General features: G+C 49.0%; 1 protein-coding gene across 1 annotated transcript in view; it reads right to left on the bottom strand.

Moving 5' to 3' along the window:
• Positions 1-16,992, bottom strand: part of LOC102445239 (corticotropin-releasing factor receptor 1) — a 108,148-nt gene that overhangs the window by 48,104 nt on the left and 43,052 nt on the right. The window contains exon 3 of the mRNA XM_075911382.1: positions 11,909-12,028. Coding sequence (XP_075767497.1) covers positions 11,909-12,028 — 120 coding nt within the window. The remainder of the gene's footprint in view (positions 1-11,908; positions 12,029-16,992) is intronic.

The following is a 16,992-nucleotide window of genomic DNA, read 5'->3' as shown; positions in this document are numbered from 1 at the left end:
CTGCGTCTACACTACCACTGAGTTCTGTTGACATAACGTCGACAGAACCCAGCAGTTTTGTCGACGCTGGTAAACCTCATTTTACGAGGCATAACTCCTTGGCTGTGTCTAGACTACATGCCTCTGTCAGCAGAGGCATGTAGATTAGGGTTGTAGGCAAAGGTAAATGAAGCTGTGATTTAAATGATCGCGGCTTCATTTACATTTACATGGCTGCCGCGCTGAGCCGACAAACAGCTGATCAGCTGTTTGTCGGCTCGCCGCTAGTCTGGACGTTCCCCCTGTCGACATCAAAGCCCTTTGTCGGAAGCCCCGTTATTCCTCGTGGAATGAGGTTTACCGGGGCTGCCGACAAAGGGCTTTGATGTCAACAGGGGGAACGTCCAGACTAGCGGCGAGCCAACAAACAGCTGATCAGCTGTTTGTCGGCTCAGCGCGGCAGCCATGTAAATGTAAATGAAGCCGCGATCATTTAAATCGCGGCTTCATTTACCTTTGCTGAACAAACAAATCTACATGCCTCTGCCGACAGAGGCATGTAGTGTAGACGTACCCCTTTTGTCAACAGAGTTTCTGTCGACAGAAGGCGTTATTGCATGTAAACTGTCCTTTGCGTCTACACTACCATGTCGACAAAGCAGCTTGCTTTGTCGACAGAACTGAAAGTAGTGTAGACGCTCTTTGTCGACAGAAGTTTTGTCGACAGTATCTGTCGACAAAACTTCTGTCGACAAAAGCCTGTAGTCTAGATGTACCCTTTAGTGCTACATAGTCCTGGTTTTTGTTTCAGTAGAGTAGAAGGCTTTATGGGTTCTCAGGGACACAGGCGATGGTAGCAGGTTACACTGAGAGCGGAAAGTCTTATCCCTCCTGGGGGGGAGGGGTCCTGGCTTTAGACCACCTTGCTCATCTTCCTCCCTCAGACTGCCCCTTCTCCCAGCCACGGGTCACTCCCTCCCCCCAGGCAGACATACCCCTCCCTTTCTCCAGACTCCTTCCCCTGGCCAGGTGTGAAGCAGCTGGGCCGTTGTCTATTTGTCTTGGCTCAGAGTACTCCCATCCCCCGCTGGGCCCTGCACAGACAGACTCCCAGAGCCCTGCAGAGAGGCATAGGATCACAAAAGCAGACAGCACCCCCACTACGTCACAATGGTCTCCCACAATATTCTTGCCAGCAAGTAAAGGAAGCATGGATTGGAGAAATGGACTGTACGGTGGCTGGAAAGCTGCCTAGATTGTCGGGCTCAATCGGTAGTGATCAACGGCCCGATGTCTGGTTGGTTTCAAGCAGAGTGCCCCAGGGCTCAGTTCTGGGGCCAGTTTTGTTTGACATCTTTAGTAACGACCTGGATGAAGGGATGGATTGTACCCTCAGCAAGTTTGCAGATGACACTAAACTAGGGGGAGAGGTAGATACGTTGGAGGGCAGGGATAGGGGCCAGAGTGACACAGACAAATTGGAATATTGAGTCAAAAGAAATCTGTTCAGGTTCAACAAGGACAAGTGTAGAGTCCTGCACTTGGGATGGAAGAATCCCAGGCATTGTTACAGGCTTGGGACCTGTAACAGCTAAGCAGCAGTTGGGCAGAAAAGGACCATGGGGATTACAGTGGATGAGAAGCTGGATTTGAGACAACAGTGTGCCCTTGTAGCCAAGAAGGCGAATAGCATATTAGGGTGCATTAGGAGGAGCATTGCCAGCAGATCTAGAGAAGTGTTATTCCCCTTTATTCGGCACAGGTGAGGCCACATCTTGAATACCTCGTCCAGTTCTGGGCCCCCCATTACAGAATAGATGTGGATACACTGGAGAACCATAGAACACTAGAACTGGAAGGGACTTTGAGAGGTTATCAGATCCAGTCCCCTGCCCTCACAACAGGACCCAGGACCATCTAGACCATCCCTGATAGAAGTGTATCTAACCTGCTCTTAAATATCTTCAGAGATGGAAATTCCATCCCGCCCCCCCCCAGGCACTTTATTCCAGTGTTTAACCACCCTGACAGTTAGGAAGTTTTTCCTAATATCCAAGCTCAACCTCCCTTGCTACAGTTTAAGCCCATTGCTTCTTGTCCCATCCTCAGAGGCCAAAGAAAATTATTTTTAGATACCTGAAAACCGCTCTCATGTCCTCTCTCAGTCTTCTCCTTTCCAAACTAAACAAGCCCAATTCTTTCAGTCTTCCTTCACAGGTCATGTTCTCTAGACCTTTAATCATTCTAGTTGCTTTTCTCTGGACTTTCTCCAATTTCTTCACATCTTTCTTGAAATGCGGTACCCAGAACTGGACACAATACTCCAATTGAGGCCTAATGAGTGCAGAGTAGAGCAGAAGAATGACTTCTTGTGTCTTACTCACAACACTCCTGTTAATGCATCCCAGAATTGTGTTTGCTTTTTTTGCAACAGCATCACACTGTTGACTCATATTTAGCTTGTGGTCCACTATGACCCCTGGATCCCTTTCTGCAGTATTCCTTCCTAGACAGACACTTCCCATTCTGTATGTGTGAAGCTGGTTGCTCCTTCCTAAGTGGAGCACTTTCCATTTGTCCTTATTACACTTCATCCTGTTTACCTCAGACCATTTCTTCAGTTTGTCCAGATCATTTTGAATTATGACTCTATTCTCCAAAGCAGTTGCAACCCCTCCTAGCTTGGTATCATCTGCAAACTTAATAACCGTACTCTCTATGCCAATATCTAAATTGTTGATGAAGATATTGAACAGAACCGGTCCCAAAACAGACCCCTGCGGAACCCCACTTGTTCCTTCCAGCAGTATTGTGAACTGTTAATAACTACTCTGGGTATGTCTACACTACCCTCCTAATTCAAACTAGGAGGGTAATGTAGGCATACCGCACTTGCAAATGAAGCCCGGGATTTGAATTTCCCGGGCTTCATTTGCATAAGCCGGGCGCCGCCATTTTTAAATCCCGGTTAGTTCGAACCCCGTGCCGCGCGGCTACACGCGGCACGGAGTAGCTAGTTCGGATTAGGCTTGGAATGAGGAGTACAGCTGGAATGAGGAGTACAGCTAGTTCGGATTAGGAAACCTAATCCGAACTAGCTACTCCGTGCCACGTGTAGCCGCGCGGCACGGGGTTCGAACTAGCTGGGATTTAAAAATGGCGCCGGCCGGCTTATGCAAATGAAGCCCGGGAAATTCAAATCCTGGGCTTCATTTGCAAGTGCGGTATGCCTACATTACCCCGCTAGTTCGAACTAGTGGGGTAGTGTAGACATACCCTCTCTGAGTACGGTTATCCAGCCAGTTATGCATCCATCTTATAGTAGCTCCATCTAAGTTGTATTTGCCTAGTTTATTGATAAGAAGATCATGCGTGATCAAATCAAATGCCTTACTAAAGTCTAGGTACACCACATCCACCGCTTCTCCCTTATCCAGAAAACTTCTTATCCTATCAAAGAAAGCTATCAGATTGGTTTGACGTGATTTGTTCTTTACAAATCCATAATGGCTGTTACCTATCACCTTGTTATCTTCCAGGTGTTTGCAGATGAATTCCTTAATTGTCTTTCCTGGGAGAAGGTCCAGTGGAGGCGACAAACATTACTAGGGGTCTGGAGCACATGACTTATGAGGAAGGGCTGAGGGATCTGGGCTTGTTTTGTCTACAGAAGAGTGAGGAGGGATTTGATAGCAACTTTCAGCTAGCTGAAGGGGGTTCCAAAGAGGCTGTTCTCAGTGGTGACAGATGATGGAATGAGAAGCAATGGGCTCAAGTTGCAGTCGGTGAGGTCTAGGTTCGATATTAGGAAAAACTGTTTCCCTAGGAGAGTGGGAAGCACTGGGATGGGTTCCCTGGGGAGGGGGTGGAATCTCCATCCCTAGAGGTGTTTAAGTCCTGGCTTGACAAAGCCCTGGCTGGGATGATGGAGTTGGGATTGGTCCTGCTTTGGGCAGGGGGCTGGACTTGATGACTCCTGAGGTTTCTTCCAGCCCTAGGATTCTATAAGTCACTTAGGGTAAGTCTATACCACTGGTGGGCTGTAGAATGGGCCTTACAGGGCTTGTGTTAGTGCTGTAAAAATGGCTGTGTAGCTGCTGAATTAAGGCTCTGAAGCTCACCCCCTACCTCGGCTTCAGAGCCCCAGTGGCAATGTTGACACAGTTATTTCCAGTGCAAACTGGACACTGTCGATCTGAGAGGGAGGGGTTGCTGCCAGGAGCTGTGTGAGTCAGCCTTCGGACCCAGATTTGGAAAGTTATGTCGCTGTTGCTGTGTCAGCACTGCAAGGCCTTACTGATTTGGGTGCCTAAGCCTAATTTTCAAATAGGATTGAGGCACTCTCTCTCAGCTCACATTTAGAGCTGGTGAAGGACTGGGCTTTTTTTTTTCCCCCATGGAAAATGCGGACGTTTCCATCCAAAAATCAAACAGAAGAAAATGTTTAGCTGACCCCAAAACATCAGTTTTCAGCCCAGAATGTTTGTGATGAGATTTTTGAATGGAAAGCACTTGCTTGTAGTGAAACTTTGTCATTTAGTCACACCCCTGAAGCTCCATCGATAAAACGTTTCCCACCAACCCTGGTGGCATTCCATGGGCACCACCTGGAAGCCCTGCCACAAGGCCAGGGGAGCCAGTGATGTGAGAGGAGCACTAGGAATTATTTTGGGGCAGTTTCCTGGCCTGTGTTACGCAGGGGGTCAGATTGGCTCATCAGACTGGTCTCGTCTTGCCATAAAATCCATGTTCATAGAACTATATGGTCAAATAGGAGCAACTTGCATTTGCTGGATCGGGGTCCTGGCCGTCCTTACTCACACGCAGAATGTGTGGCTGCGTAGGGCACCTGAAAATCCAGGGCACCACTGGGTCTTAATGCCTACCTACCCACTCTCCCTGCTCTGTGGCTCTGCTTCCTCCAGAGAGAAGCTAGTTAACTTACAAGTGACAAGCCTGCCAGAGCGATCAGCAGGACACTGAAGCTGTGAAAGAGCCATTCAACTGGGAATGAAGTCATTGAACAGGCATCGCCAATCCCAGGTATATGCTGCCAGCTTCTGAATTTACTGGGTTACTCGACAGGAGCTCAGTTCATAATTTGCTTTAAAATATTTTATTGGTGTGTTGCTGAAGATTCTAAAATCACATCTCTAAAAAATCATCAAGCTCCCCCTGCCGGCTGCCATTCGGCATAAGGCCACCAGTTTGATTGTACTGCGTAGGGCCCAATCAATCTTAAGGCTGGCCCTGCTGGAGTGTAACTTGGGCAGTCACACAACATGCCAACCAGGCTCACAGCAGTCACTTCTTCACGTTGGGCCTCTTGCTACACTGGCTTCTTCAAAGGCCTCACACAAGCGGCGCTGTTGCTGGGAGTCCCCATGGCCTCCACGCCCGAGTGGAGGTCGCAAACCTCATGGAAGACGCCCAGCCCTGCTCCGCAGACCCAAGATGCTCAGCGCCGGGGAGAAATGTCCAGCTGCTGGGGATGTGGAAGGCTGGTGCACGGGTCCAGGTTCCAGCCTCAGACTTGCCTACACCCGGGTTCCTAACTTCTGCTTTCATAAGAACATAAGAATATAAGAACGGCCGTACTGGGTCAGACCAAAGGTCCATCTAGCCCAGTATCCTGTCTGCCGACAGTGGCCAGCACCAGGTGCCCCAGAGAGGGTGGACTGAAGACAATGATCAAGCGATTTGTCTCCTGCCATCCCTCTCCAGCCTCTGACAAACAGAGGCCAAGGACACCATTTTATCCCCTGGCTAATAGCCTTTTATGGACCTAACCTCCATGAAATTATCTAGCTTCTCTTTAAACTCTATTATAGTCCTAGCCTTCACAGCCTCCTCTGGCAAGGAGTTCCACAGGTTGACTACACGCTGTGTGAAGAAGAACTTTCTTTTATTAGTTTTAAACCTGCTACCCATTAATTTCATTTGGTGTCCTCTAGTTCTTCTATTTAGGGAACTAATAAATAACTTTTCTTTATCGGCCCTCTCCACACCACTCATGATTTTATAGACCTCTATCATATCCCCCTCAGTCTCCTCTTTTCTAAACTGAAAAGTCCCAGTCACTTTAACCTCTCCTGATATGGGACCTGTTCCAAACCCCTAATCATTTTAGTTGCCCTTTTCTGAACCCTTTCCAAGGCCAAAATATCTTTTTTGAGGTGAGGAGACCACATCTGTACTTTCCACTGTCATCAGGGTCACCCTGTGGCCTCTCTTTTCCATCTGTAAACTGGAGACCACAGCACTGCCCGACCTGCCAGAGGGGTGGTCGGGATGAAGATGATGAGGGGCTCTGATCCTAAGGTAATGGAGATCTCCCATAAATAGAGAGCTCTGACATTACCAAGGCTCACCCTATTGCTCACCTGGAGTAAATTTAGCTCTTGAAGGAAATGAGGACCCAATGGACATGAAAGCAATAGGAAAATGTGAGCAGTATCCCTCACATCTCTGCACAGCCCTTTGTCTGGGAGCCTGTCCCGCTCTGACACTGGAGACGATCGCTAGTGGGGCCGGGCTGCAAGGCCATGAGTGAGGGGCTGTTATAATCTTTACCGAACGAGGAAGACATCAAAGCAGAGGAGGCAGGAGGAAAGAAACCAGCTCAATTTCCCTGAGCCATGCTTCCTTCCCAGCAGTGAAGTCACCCCAGAGATCAAACAAACAAATCGAGGCGGCCTTGAGAAGAAGCCTTGCGGGGAAAGTCCCCATGACAACTAGCTGACATCACAAAGGTGGCCTCATCATTAAATCATTAAACATAACACCTTGTGTACAATCACGATAATCACACCGCTTAAGATCATTAGCAAAATATAAACCCAGTGTTCCCTTCCCTGGGAGAGCCAGAGGTGACAATTATCACCATTTTTAAGGGGAGAAAGGATCCCCTTCTCCATCCTGGAGCTATTAACCAGACTTGAGGGTTTTCTTCCCCTCTCCCAAGCTCTGGAGCCCAGCAAATATCACCAGCCATTTTCAAGTGATTTTCATTAAAACGTTGCGAACAAGAATAAGCAGAAAACAATTCCCTTTGGCACCTGTCCTGCTTCACTGGCCATGGGTGTCTGGTCTGAAAGGCAAAACAAGGCACAGCCTACCCAAAGCTTCCCTGCCCTTCCTCTCCCTGCCTGCAGCTGCCACATGGGGCTGCAGTGGGATGTTTACTGGGGTTCAAGTAGGTTCCAGGGCAGCTGGGAAGGCAGAGCAGCAGGGAGCCTCCTCAGCAGCCCACCCCATAACCTGCCTGGCACAGACACAAGGCTCCAATTAGTCACAAGCAGTGTCCCTCTAAGCTGCTGGACAGCCCAGTTTCACAGCAAAGGTGTCGTTTTGGGAGGGTGTGTGTGTGGGGGGGGGGGCGTGAGCTTCGGGACACGGCTAGTTTTTCATCCCATTTCCTGGATGCGAAGGGCATGAGGGGAATGAGCTCCCTTCACCAGCCCAGGTGCAAGAGGCATGCACGGATTGCAAGCACTTTTCCCTCACTCCCTTAGCATTGAGGCAGGGAATGAAAAACTAGCTGGCTACATCTACACTGGCATGATTTTCCGGAAATGCTTTTAATGGAAACGTTTTCCCTTAAAAGCATTTGCGGAAAAGCGCGTCTAGATTGGCAGGATGCTTTTCCGCAAAATCATCTGCATTTGCAAAAGCAAAAGTGTTCTTGTGGAAATTCAAGCGGCCAGTCTAGACAGCTGGCAAGTTTTTCCGCAAAATCAGCTGATTTTGCGGAAAAACTTGCCAGTCTAGACACAGTTGCTGTGTCCAGGAGCCCAGGGCTGCTGCCCCTACCCCACCCTCTGGAAACTGCACCCTGACTTCACAGGTGATTAATCAGCCCCACCCACTCAGAGGTTCAGGGCTTGCCTGGGGCTGACTGACCAGGTGGGGCTGAATAATCACCTGAGAAGTTCTGGGCACAGGGCTCTCCCTGCTGTTTGCAGCCTGCAGGAGGATTTCTGGCCCTGTGCTGCTGGGTTCTGCTCCTGCTCAGGACCCTTCCCCATCCAGTGCCCATCCTCCCCGCACCTGAGCCCAGGGGGGCAAAGTGGGCTTCCTCCTTCTCCTCCTTTGCAGTTTCCCTGTGTGGAGTGGGGGTGGATTTGGTTTCACTTCCCCAGCCTAGCTGCTACTGAGCCTGCTGCTGGGAACTCTTCTCCCCTGGCCCCCTCCCCACACGGGCTCCCCATAGTCCCTCTCCCCTTGCTAGTAGGTGGAGTGGTGGTGGGATTGCCTCGCTCAACGAGCCCTGCAGAGATACCTGCCTGATCCAACCCTCCTCCCCCACCTTCTTGTCTTGTCCCCACAGGCTTCCTGTTTTCTGTGCTCTGCAGTGGAGTTGAGGGAATGAGGGAAGGGGGGTGAGGAGGTGGGGGGAAGGGGACATGGGGAAGGAATGGGGAGTGAGGGGAATGAAGGAGGGGCGATAAGGAGGTGGGGGAAGAGGCCATGGGGAAGGAATGAGGAATGAGGAGAGGAGGGTGAGAAGAAAAGGGGATGAGGCATCGCTGGGTTGGCGGGGGGGACAGGAGTATGACAGGCTGTGTCTGCTCAGCAGCAGCTGGGGCTCCCCGGTTCAGCAGGCCCATCTAACCCTCCCCCCCACAAGCCCTGCTCCCCTAAACCTGGACTCATCCAACAAACTCCCCACACTCCCAGCCCACTGAGCCCCAGAAAGTTGCACCTGGACCCCCTTCCCACTTCCTCAGCACCTGGACCCCAGACCACACCCCACCTCCCCTCGACTCCTCGCCATTGCCCCTACACCCGAACCCCCCCCTCTGGGCCCCGTGCACTCAGATCTCTCACTGAGCCCCCCACACCCAGACGGTCCTACACCCGGATCCCCCCTACAATAACCCCTTCACACTTGTCTCATGCTGGGCTGAGCCTGCCCTGCTACTCCTGGTAGGCCTAGTAGAGAGGAGCAGGAGCAGGAGCAGGGCCAGGGCCAGCCCTTACACTGCATTACTGTCAGGTGAAGGCTCACTGCCAAGTTCCTGTACTGGGGGAAGCTGGGGTTTCAGGTGATCTCCCCACCGTAATGCAGCCTGTGCTCCCCTTTGCTAGCAATGTGAAGATGAGGGGTTTTCTTAATGGCCTTCCTGTCACAGACTTCCAGTGTGACAGTGAACCCATCATTTAAGGCTTGGTCTCGAGAGGAGTTTTTCCACAGATTAAAAAAACCCACCAGTGGATAAGGAACTTAATTATCCCGTGCCTCAGTTTCTCCATCTGAAAAAAGGGATAATAATAACACTTGTCTGCCTCACAGGTGCCTGTGTAAATTCATTGGTTTTAGTTGGGTGTTTTGACGTCATCAGATGGAAAGTGCTAAGAAGTGCAATTTTGCAAAGCGTTTTTTACAATCTGAAAATCTTTCTACATTATTCGTGGATTACAGGGGACTTCCGATTGGGACTTTATGGGATGACTCCTCCTCCCCTTGTGTGATGCTGGAGCAATTTGCCCAAATGTAGTGGTGTTAATTAGGTACCTTCTGCATGTCTGGCACATGCTCCATTTTGTTGAGAAAGAAATTGCAGACAAGTGGAGGTTTTTCTTCCCAAAAATAACTTGCTGGGGTTCAGGGATTTGGCTGGAAGGGGACTAGCATGCAGTGAGCAGGGACACAGGATCCGGAGGGAGACGGTGGAAAGGGGGAGGAGCCTGGGCTGGGAAGGGGAGGGGCCTGGCTGGGAAGGGGTGGGGCCTGGGCTGGGAAGCTATTGACTCCCGAAGTAGAAGCTTCACCAACCGCCCGTGGTGCCTGCAATCAGTAGTGTGCTGCTGAGAACGAGAGGCCCTTATGGCTGAGAGAGCTTGGAGCATTTGCACTTTCCTTTTCTCTGTGGAAAGATGTGAGAATTCCTAAAAACAGGGGGCAGACCAGCTTTCTACCCACATGTTTATATACTTCACCCTAGGCTGGCCCAGGTACTTCAGATAATAGCCTACTACTCTGTCTCTCAAGCACCTACCATGCTTATCTGGCTCTGTCACCATGCTATCTGAATATCACACAAACCTGAACCTCTCTGGCTACGTCTACACTGGCATGATTTTCCGCAAATGCTTTTAACGGAAACGTTTTTTTGCATTTGCGGAAAAGAGCGTCTAGATTGGCACGGATGCTTTTCCGCAAAAGCACTTTTTGTGGAAAAGCGTCCGTGCCAATCTAGACGCGCTTTTGCGCAAAAAAGCCCCGATCGCCATTTTCGCAATTGGGGCTTTTTTGTGCAAAACAAATCTGAGCTGTCTACACTGGCCCTTTTGTGCAAAAGCTTTTGCACAAAAGGACTTTTACCCGAACGGGAGCAGCATAGTATTTCCGCAAGAAGCACTGATTTCTTACATGAGATCATCAGTGTTCTTGTGGAAATTCAAGCGGCCAGTGTAGACAGCTGGCAAGTTTTTCCACTAAAGCAGCTGCTTTTGTGGAAAAACTTGCCAGTCTAGACACAGCCTCTGTGTAAAACCAAGCTGTAGTAAAGCAGGAACTCAACCCCAGTTCTTTAGAGGCCTCGGTGAGTGTTGTAACCCCAGTGCCATCCTTCCTCTCTCTAAGTGCAGCACTGGAGGGCATCAATGCCAGCCTCCAAAGGCATTCAGCAGCATTAACCCCATTTTACAGACAGGGAAACTGAGTCTTTTTTCTAAACCATCCTTTTCTGGGGAGCCATGCCTGTGGAAGCACTCAGAGTGAATGGCACTCCAGAAAGGGGACAGATTAGGGGGCAAGACTCAAGTGTTCCCCATCTGTAAAATGGAGAGATTGCTGCTGAACTCCTTTGTCAAGTGCTGTGAGACCTATGAAAGGAAAGGACTATATAGCAGCAAGGGACAATGATGTTCATCACATGTGACAGGAGTTGCCATGATGCTTGGAACTACTGGAAGCACTGCCGTGGCCTCCTGGTCCCCACGCGCCATTCTGCTGAGCTGCAATATTTTGGTCTCATTTTGGGTATTGGGCTTAGTGTGCGGGTGCTGGTGGCCTGCACAACGCAGGAGCTCTGACTAGATGATCTGCTGCTCCCTTCTAGCTTTAAAGTCTCAGACTCTGCATCTGTGACAGGCTGTGGCTAGCGCTAGCCACGTGTCAGAGCATGGAGGCCCATGGTTTTCACAATGGGGATGGATGTGCTAGTGAATGTAGATCTGGTGTTTCTGTTCTCACTGTCTCCTCAAGAACAAGGAAACCGTTGATGTAATCAAAAGGTGGCAAATTCAAAACAGGCCAAAGGAAATATTTTTTCGTATAAGGGGATTAGCCTGTGGAACTCACTCCCACAGGACGCTCTTGAGGCCAAAATCTTAGCATAATCCAAAAGAGGCCTCGGCATTTACATGATAACACAGTTACCCACATTATCCCCTTTAATGCTAGCAGTAGCAGGGAACTGATATTAGACCTCATGGTCCAAGGTTAAAACCAATCACTGACTATTAGATACCCTAATGCTGGGGCACATCTACCCATTGTAGGCTTTTTTGCATCTTCCCCTGAAGTATCTGCCAGAGGCAGGGTACTAGACTCTGCAGGCCTGAGCCAGTTGGGCACTGTTCCCATAGGGTACCCTGCATGGAGTGGCTGGGTTCCCTTCAGACCCCTGCAGCAGCCAGCAGGCGACCTGAAGCCTCTGCTGTCCCTGCCTTCGGCACTGTGAGAACAGGGAGCAGCCCCACTATTCCCGGGTTCACACGCAAGTGCCTTTGCCCACCGCATACGAAACTGAAGTTGCTTGGTGCCCATGAATGGGGTTTTCCATTTGCCCTGCTGCCCTGTCGTACCCAGGTGTGTTTGCAACTGACTCCCCCTGTCCCTCCCTCCAGGATCAGGGCTGCTGGTGCTGCTGCTCCCTTCCTGTCCCCCCGCCCTTTGCCCCGTCAGACCCACGTGCCTTACTTGTGGTGTTGTATCGGACGCCGTAGAAGTATTCGGGGCAAGGGCGGGCCACCAGCTGCCCCGCGGCGCTCCGGGGCCAGCATGTACCGATCAAGTCTATTGATGCGTTGCACTGGAGACCTGGGAGAGAGGGGGGAGAGGATTAACAGAGCCCCCAAAGTTAACTGCATGGAGCTCCCACCAGCAGCACCCTTGGTGAACAGAGCAAGGGGCTATAGTGGGCCTGGGGATTTGTTGCTGGTGGGACATGTGAACTACTCACAGTATCCTATTCCCATCCCCATCCCCGGCTGCATACCACTTCCCATTCCAGCTGCTTGCTGCACCCCATGCCCAGAGGCCTTGTGTCCTATTAGGCCCTCACAGCACACAGGAGGATTTCTTCCTCTGGAGCAGTCGTTGGTTATGTTTGGAGCTGTCTGGAAAACAGTGTGTGTGCATGCACACAAATACCAAAATATTTCAATTAGGCAAGTGTGCTGCAATTGCCTCATGGGAGTTGTAGTTCACTTTCTTCATGTTCCCATTCTCCTCTATAAGGCACATGCCTTGCTCAGACTACGTTTCCTATGATGCAACATGGTCAACCCACTCATGAAAGGAGACAGTGGTGTCTTGGGAGTCTCTGGCTGTGGTGCATCATGGGAGATGTAGTCCAGGCATGAAACCTGGCTCTTGAAAGATAATGAATACATAAGGTATCTGAATTACAAACTCCCACAAGGCACTGTGGAAACATACTCAAATAAAGATCTTTTGGGTTTTTTTAATCCCCACAAAATTTTCAAGGAAGGCAGATAATTTTCATGACAAATTTTGTTTAGTTGAAAAAGCCATTTTTTTTGTTGAAAAGGAGTTTTGATCATTTTTTTTGACCAGCTGTGGTTGCTGCTCCTGTTATAAAACCCATTCTGAAAATGTGGCCAAGAACAGAATGGGCCAAGGAACTTGAAGCTGAGCCCTGGTGGAAGGTCTCTGTGCTCTACAGCCTCCAGGTCCATAGAATAAGCAAAAAGAAAATCATTTATACATTGAAAGAATAACAAGGTGTCCATCCTATGGCATGGAGGATCCTTTCTGTTGTGGGGTTACCATGTTCACAGCCTCCCTTGCCACCTCGATTGTATTAATAGTTTTGTTCCAGGTGATTTAGTGTTCAAGTTCAGGTAGGGCAAGCGGGCAGCTGCATGGTTAACAGGCAGTTATACAGTTATATTAATTCATTTGATGCCAGTAGTTGTTCTATAACCCAGCCCACCAGCTCATGGCACACATGGAAAGAATCAGCAGGTCTGGCTTCTCTTGGACCCGCCTCTCCAGTCCCCCCACGGGGTCCTATTCAGTTTTTGCAAGCACTGCATCATCGAGCACAACCGGTAGAGCAAGAGAGGCACAATTTGGCTCCTGATGGTTTGGGCACATTCATTGGCTGGAGTCCATTCAAAGCATCCAGGATCAATCATGTGTCTTTTGTTGCTCAAAATAATCCTGCCCCCATCGTGCTATGTGCATAACACTTCCTGCGTTAAAAGATTTTCGGTGCAAGGCAGATGGAATAATTCAACATCAAATTTTAAGGGTGGCTTCAAGTCTGACCTCTTTTTCTGGGTGTGAGTTTAATGCTCAGTAACTGTGGGATTATACAGGAAATCAGTTCTGTCAGGGCCATGGCTAATACGGCTAATGAAGGCAGAGTGTGTTAAGTTAGCTTTATTGAGGCCAGATTGCGGAGTTATTTATATATATTTTTTAACATAGTACAGGATGTTCTGTTGCAAAATATGTCTTTGTTACATCTGAGGATTAGATGCAAAACCGATTTCTCTGTGTCATGTCAACATAATTCAGTAATTAACATCCTGCAGCAGACTTTGCAATAGACCTTGAAAGGTGTTTGCGTAGTTTAGGGCAAAGCACTTATGGATATTGAAGAGACACTGGGCTGACATGAGTGGTTCCATTCTTTTCTAACTTGCTTTCAGTAGCGCCACATCTCAAGTACTATGAGCATGAATCTGAGCTCAGTTATCTCAATTCTGTATAGGATTTAAGAACAGCCAGTGGTCCCTCTAGCCCAGCATCCTTTCTGCTGACAGTGGCCAATGCCCGGTGCCCCAGAGGGAATGAACAGAACAGGACATACTTTTGCTGATGTAAGATCAGAAGAGACTCAAGTGTATCTTGGTAGCTGAAGTGCATTGTGGGTGAGCCATGGATGCAACTGGAGATTTTACCACTCATACTCATGTACCTACACTTCTCTCACACTATATGTAAATAAAGCTGCCCCCCCCCCCGAAAAAATTGACCCAAACTTAAATTTTTGACAAAATACAAATTTTTGTGAGAAAAAAAAATCGGTTTTAATTGAAAACCTAAAAAAATGGACTCTTTGCTGGTTTTCCATTTGTTGCTGAAAATCCAGAAAGCTAAAAAATCAGCAAAAATGTTGATTTTACAAAAAAATTATTGCAGACAAAAATAATCCCCCAGTTGTGCTACATAGGAATTGTAAAAGTGTTCAGTGTTTTGGGAACAATTCCATATTTTTCAGTGGTAAGATGTTTTTAATTGTTACTCTGCTTTTGTGAATGTTTACATTGCTATAGCAACCATAGGATACTCATTCCTTAGGAAATAATCATGGTGGTAATTTTGAGTTGCCATGTGATCTTGAGTAGATCCCATGTAACCACACTGTGCCTCAGTTTCCCGATAGTAAAACAGGAAACTTGCCTGCATGACTGAGCTAGGAGGTGTGAGATTTGCATGATGCAGCACAGAAAAATGAGAAATCACTGGCCACTGAACAATGCAGAATATCTGTGGAGGGTAAACAGGCTGACCTGAATAACTAAAGGTTTATACTGCTTGACATTGATTCCCGGCATTATAATGGAATGGCTGATATGGTGCTCTACCAATAAAGAGTGAAAGGAGGATGGAAATATAATTAATATCAGCCAACATAGTTTTCATGGAATTTAGATCTTGTCAGACAGACTTGCTATTGTTCTGTGAGAAGGTTCCAAGCGTGGTTGATAAAGGCAGCTGTGTTGATATAATACACTTACATTTCCAGAAGGCGTTTGACAAGGTACCTCACGACTTTCTGATTCAGGAATTAGCACTACACAAAATGAATGTGGGCCCAGATGAAATGAATTAAAAACTGACAGATCTCAGCGGAGGATTATCAACGAGCAGGAGTTCCGGCTGGCTCTGCCAGACTGGGCCAGACCGTGTAAGCTCAGACCATCTCCCCTCTCTTTCCTACCATTTAACATCTCCCCACCTTCTCTATATGGAGCATAGGTATTTATATGGCTCCTTGCCATAGGCAATATGTGGGAGGCATGAGGGGTCAAGGGACCCACCCTGATTTCACTTGGCCTGCCAGGGTTGGGGGTAGGTGGGAGAGGAGATCTGTCTTTCTCCTTCTGCACTTGCCTCCAGCATGCTTGGTCCCTGCCTCAGGGCCTGGGCGGGGGCAGAGTGGTCCCCTCTGCCACCTCTCCAGCTGGGTTCCTCCTGAGTCAGCCACCAGGTGTGACCCAGCATCCGCCACGTGGGATATAGCTTTGTCCTGCTCCCCACCCAGTCCGGCTGCCAGGGAGAGGCCAAACATGCTCCTATTACAACCACCCCACCCTGCCCCAAACCGTCCCCCCTCCAGGGCCTGGTATACCCAGCAGCCACTCGCTTAGCATGGCCAGGGGCTGTCACAAGTGACCACCCTGCTGTGACTTATGGGCGGGGAGCCTGTGGGAGGCTGCTACTCCCAGATTGCTATACCCCTCTCCCAACTGCAGGGAGCCCAGCAGGGGGTGTGTGCCGCACACACACGCCCACCAAAAGGTGCTGTGGAAGAAGTGTTCAGAGGCGGAGAAGCGCACCAGTTTATAGTTTCATAATGCAGGTGCCACTCAAAGACTTGGGAGACCTGGGTTCTAAGCCCTGCTCCACCTGGTTTCTCTGTGACTTTGGGCCTGATACATCCTCTCTGAAACTCTATTCCCCATCTGAACACTGGGGCTGTGTCTACACTGGCATGAATTTCCGGAACTGCTTAAAACGGAATACTATTCCGTTTTCAGTTTTTTTGGAAAAGGAGCATCTACATTGGCAGGCTGCTTTTCCGGAAAAGCCCTTTTTCCGGAAAAGCGTCTGTGGCCAATGTAGACGCGCTTTTCCGGAAAAGAGCCCCGATCGCCATTTTCGCGATCGGGGCTTTTTTCCGGAAAAGACTACTGGGCTGTCTACACTGGCCCTTTTCCGGAACAGTGTTCTGGAATAAGGACTTATGCCCGAGCGGGAGCAGAATAGTTTTTCCGGAATAGCGGCTGATTTTGTACAGTAGAGCGTCGTTGCTTTTCCGGAAATTCAAGGGCCAGTGTAGACAGCTCGCAGCTTATTCCGGAAAAGCGGCTGATTTTCCGGAATAAGTGGCCCAGTGTAGACACAGCCTGGGGGTAACAGCCCTGCCTTGCCTCCCAGGGGGCTCTGGAGGCTAAATACATTTAAGAGGCTGGAATGCCTTGAAAAGGAGATTGTGGTGGTGCTCTTATTGTGAGACAGGGTGAATGGGAAATGCTGGATTGATTTTCTCAAGCCCAGTCATTACTTTGTGTATCTCCAACAGGTTCTCCCCTTATAGGGAAAAAGCAATGCCAGTATAAGCACTTCACAGTAGGGGAGTTGAACTGCGCTAAATAAGCCTGTGAAAGAGGCACAATTTTTGTGTTCAGGAAAGTTCTTATTCATCTGCTTTCTACACTAAATGGTTCACTCTCTCTTGGCTAGAATTTTTTCCAGACTTCTAATCGTTTTCATCACCCGTCTCTGAAATCCCAATTTAGTTCCTTGGCTTGGAATGTCTATCTCCGCGTGAAAGATGTGCGAGACTGAAAGGGAAAGAAATGCTGATGTTGTTAATTTGACCTTTATGAATTGAAATTCTAGCAGCACCCCCAGGGAATCATGCATGACTGAGAAAGCAAGTGCATGGAAAGAGATTGCCTTAATGTAACATGATCAGGGGCTAAGTGATGGCTAGGCCAACATTTTTGATCGAAATGGTTTTT

Source organism: Pelodiscus sinensis, chromosome 29, assembly GCF_049634645.1.
Source record: "Pelodiscus sinensis isolate JC-2024 chromosome 29, ASM4963464v1, whole genome shotgun sequence".
NCBI classification, from domain to species: Eukaryota; Metazoa; Chordata; order Testudines; family Trionychidae; genus Pelodiscus; species Pelodiscus sinensis.
Note: the sequence above shows the minus strand (reverse complement) of the source record. Positions and strands in the feature narration are given on the sequence as shown.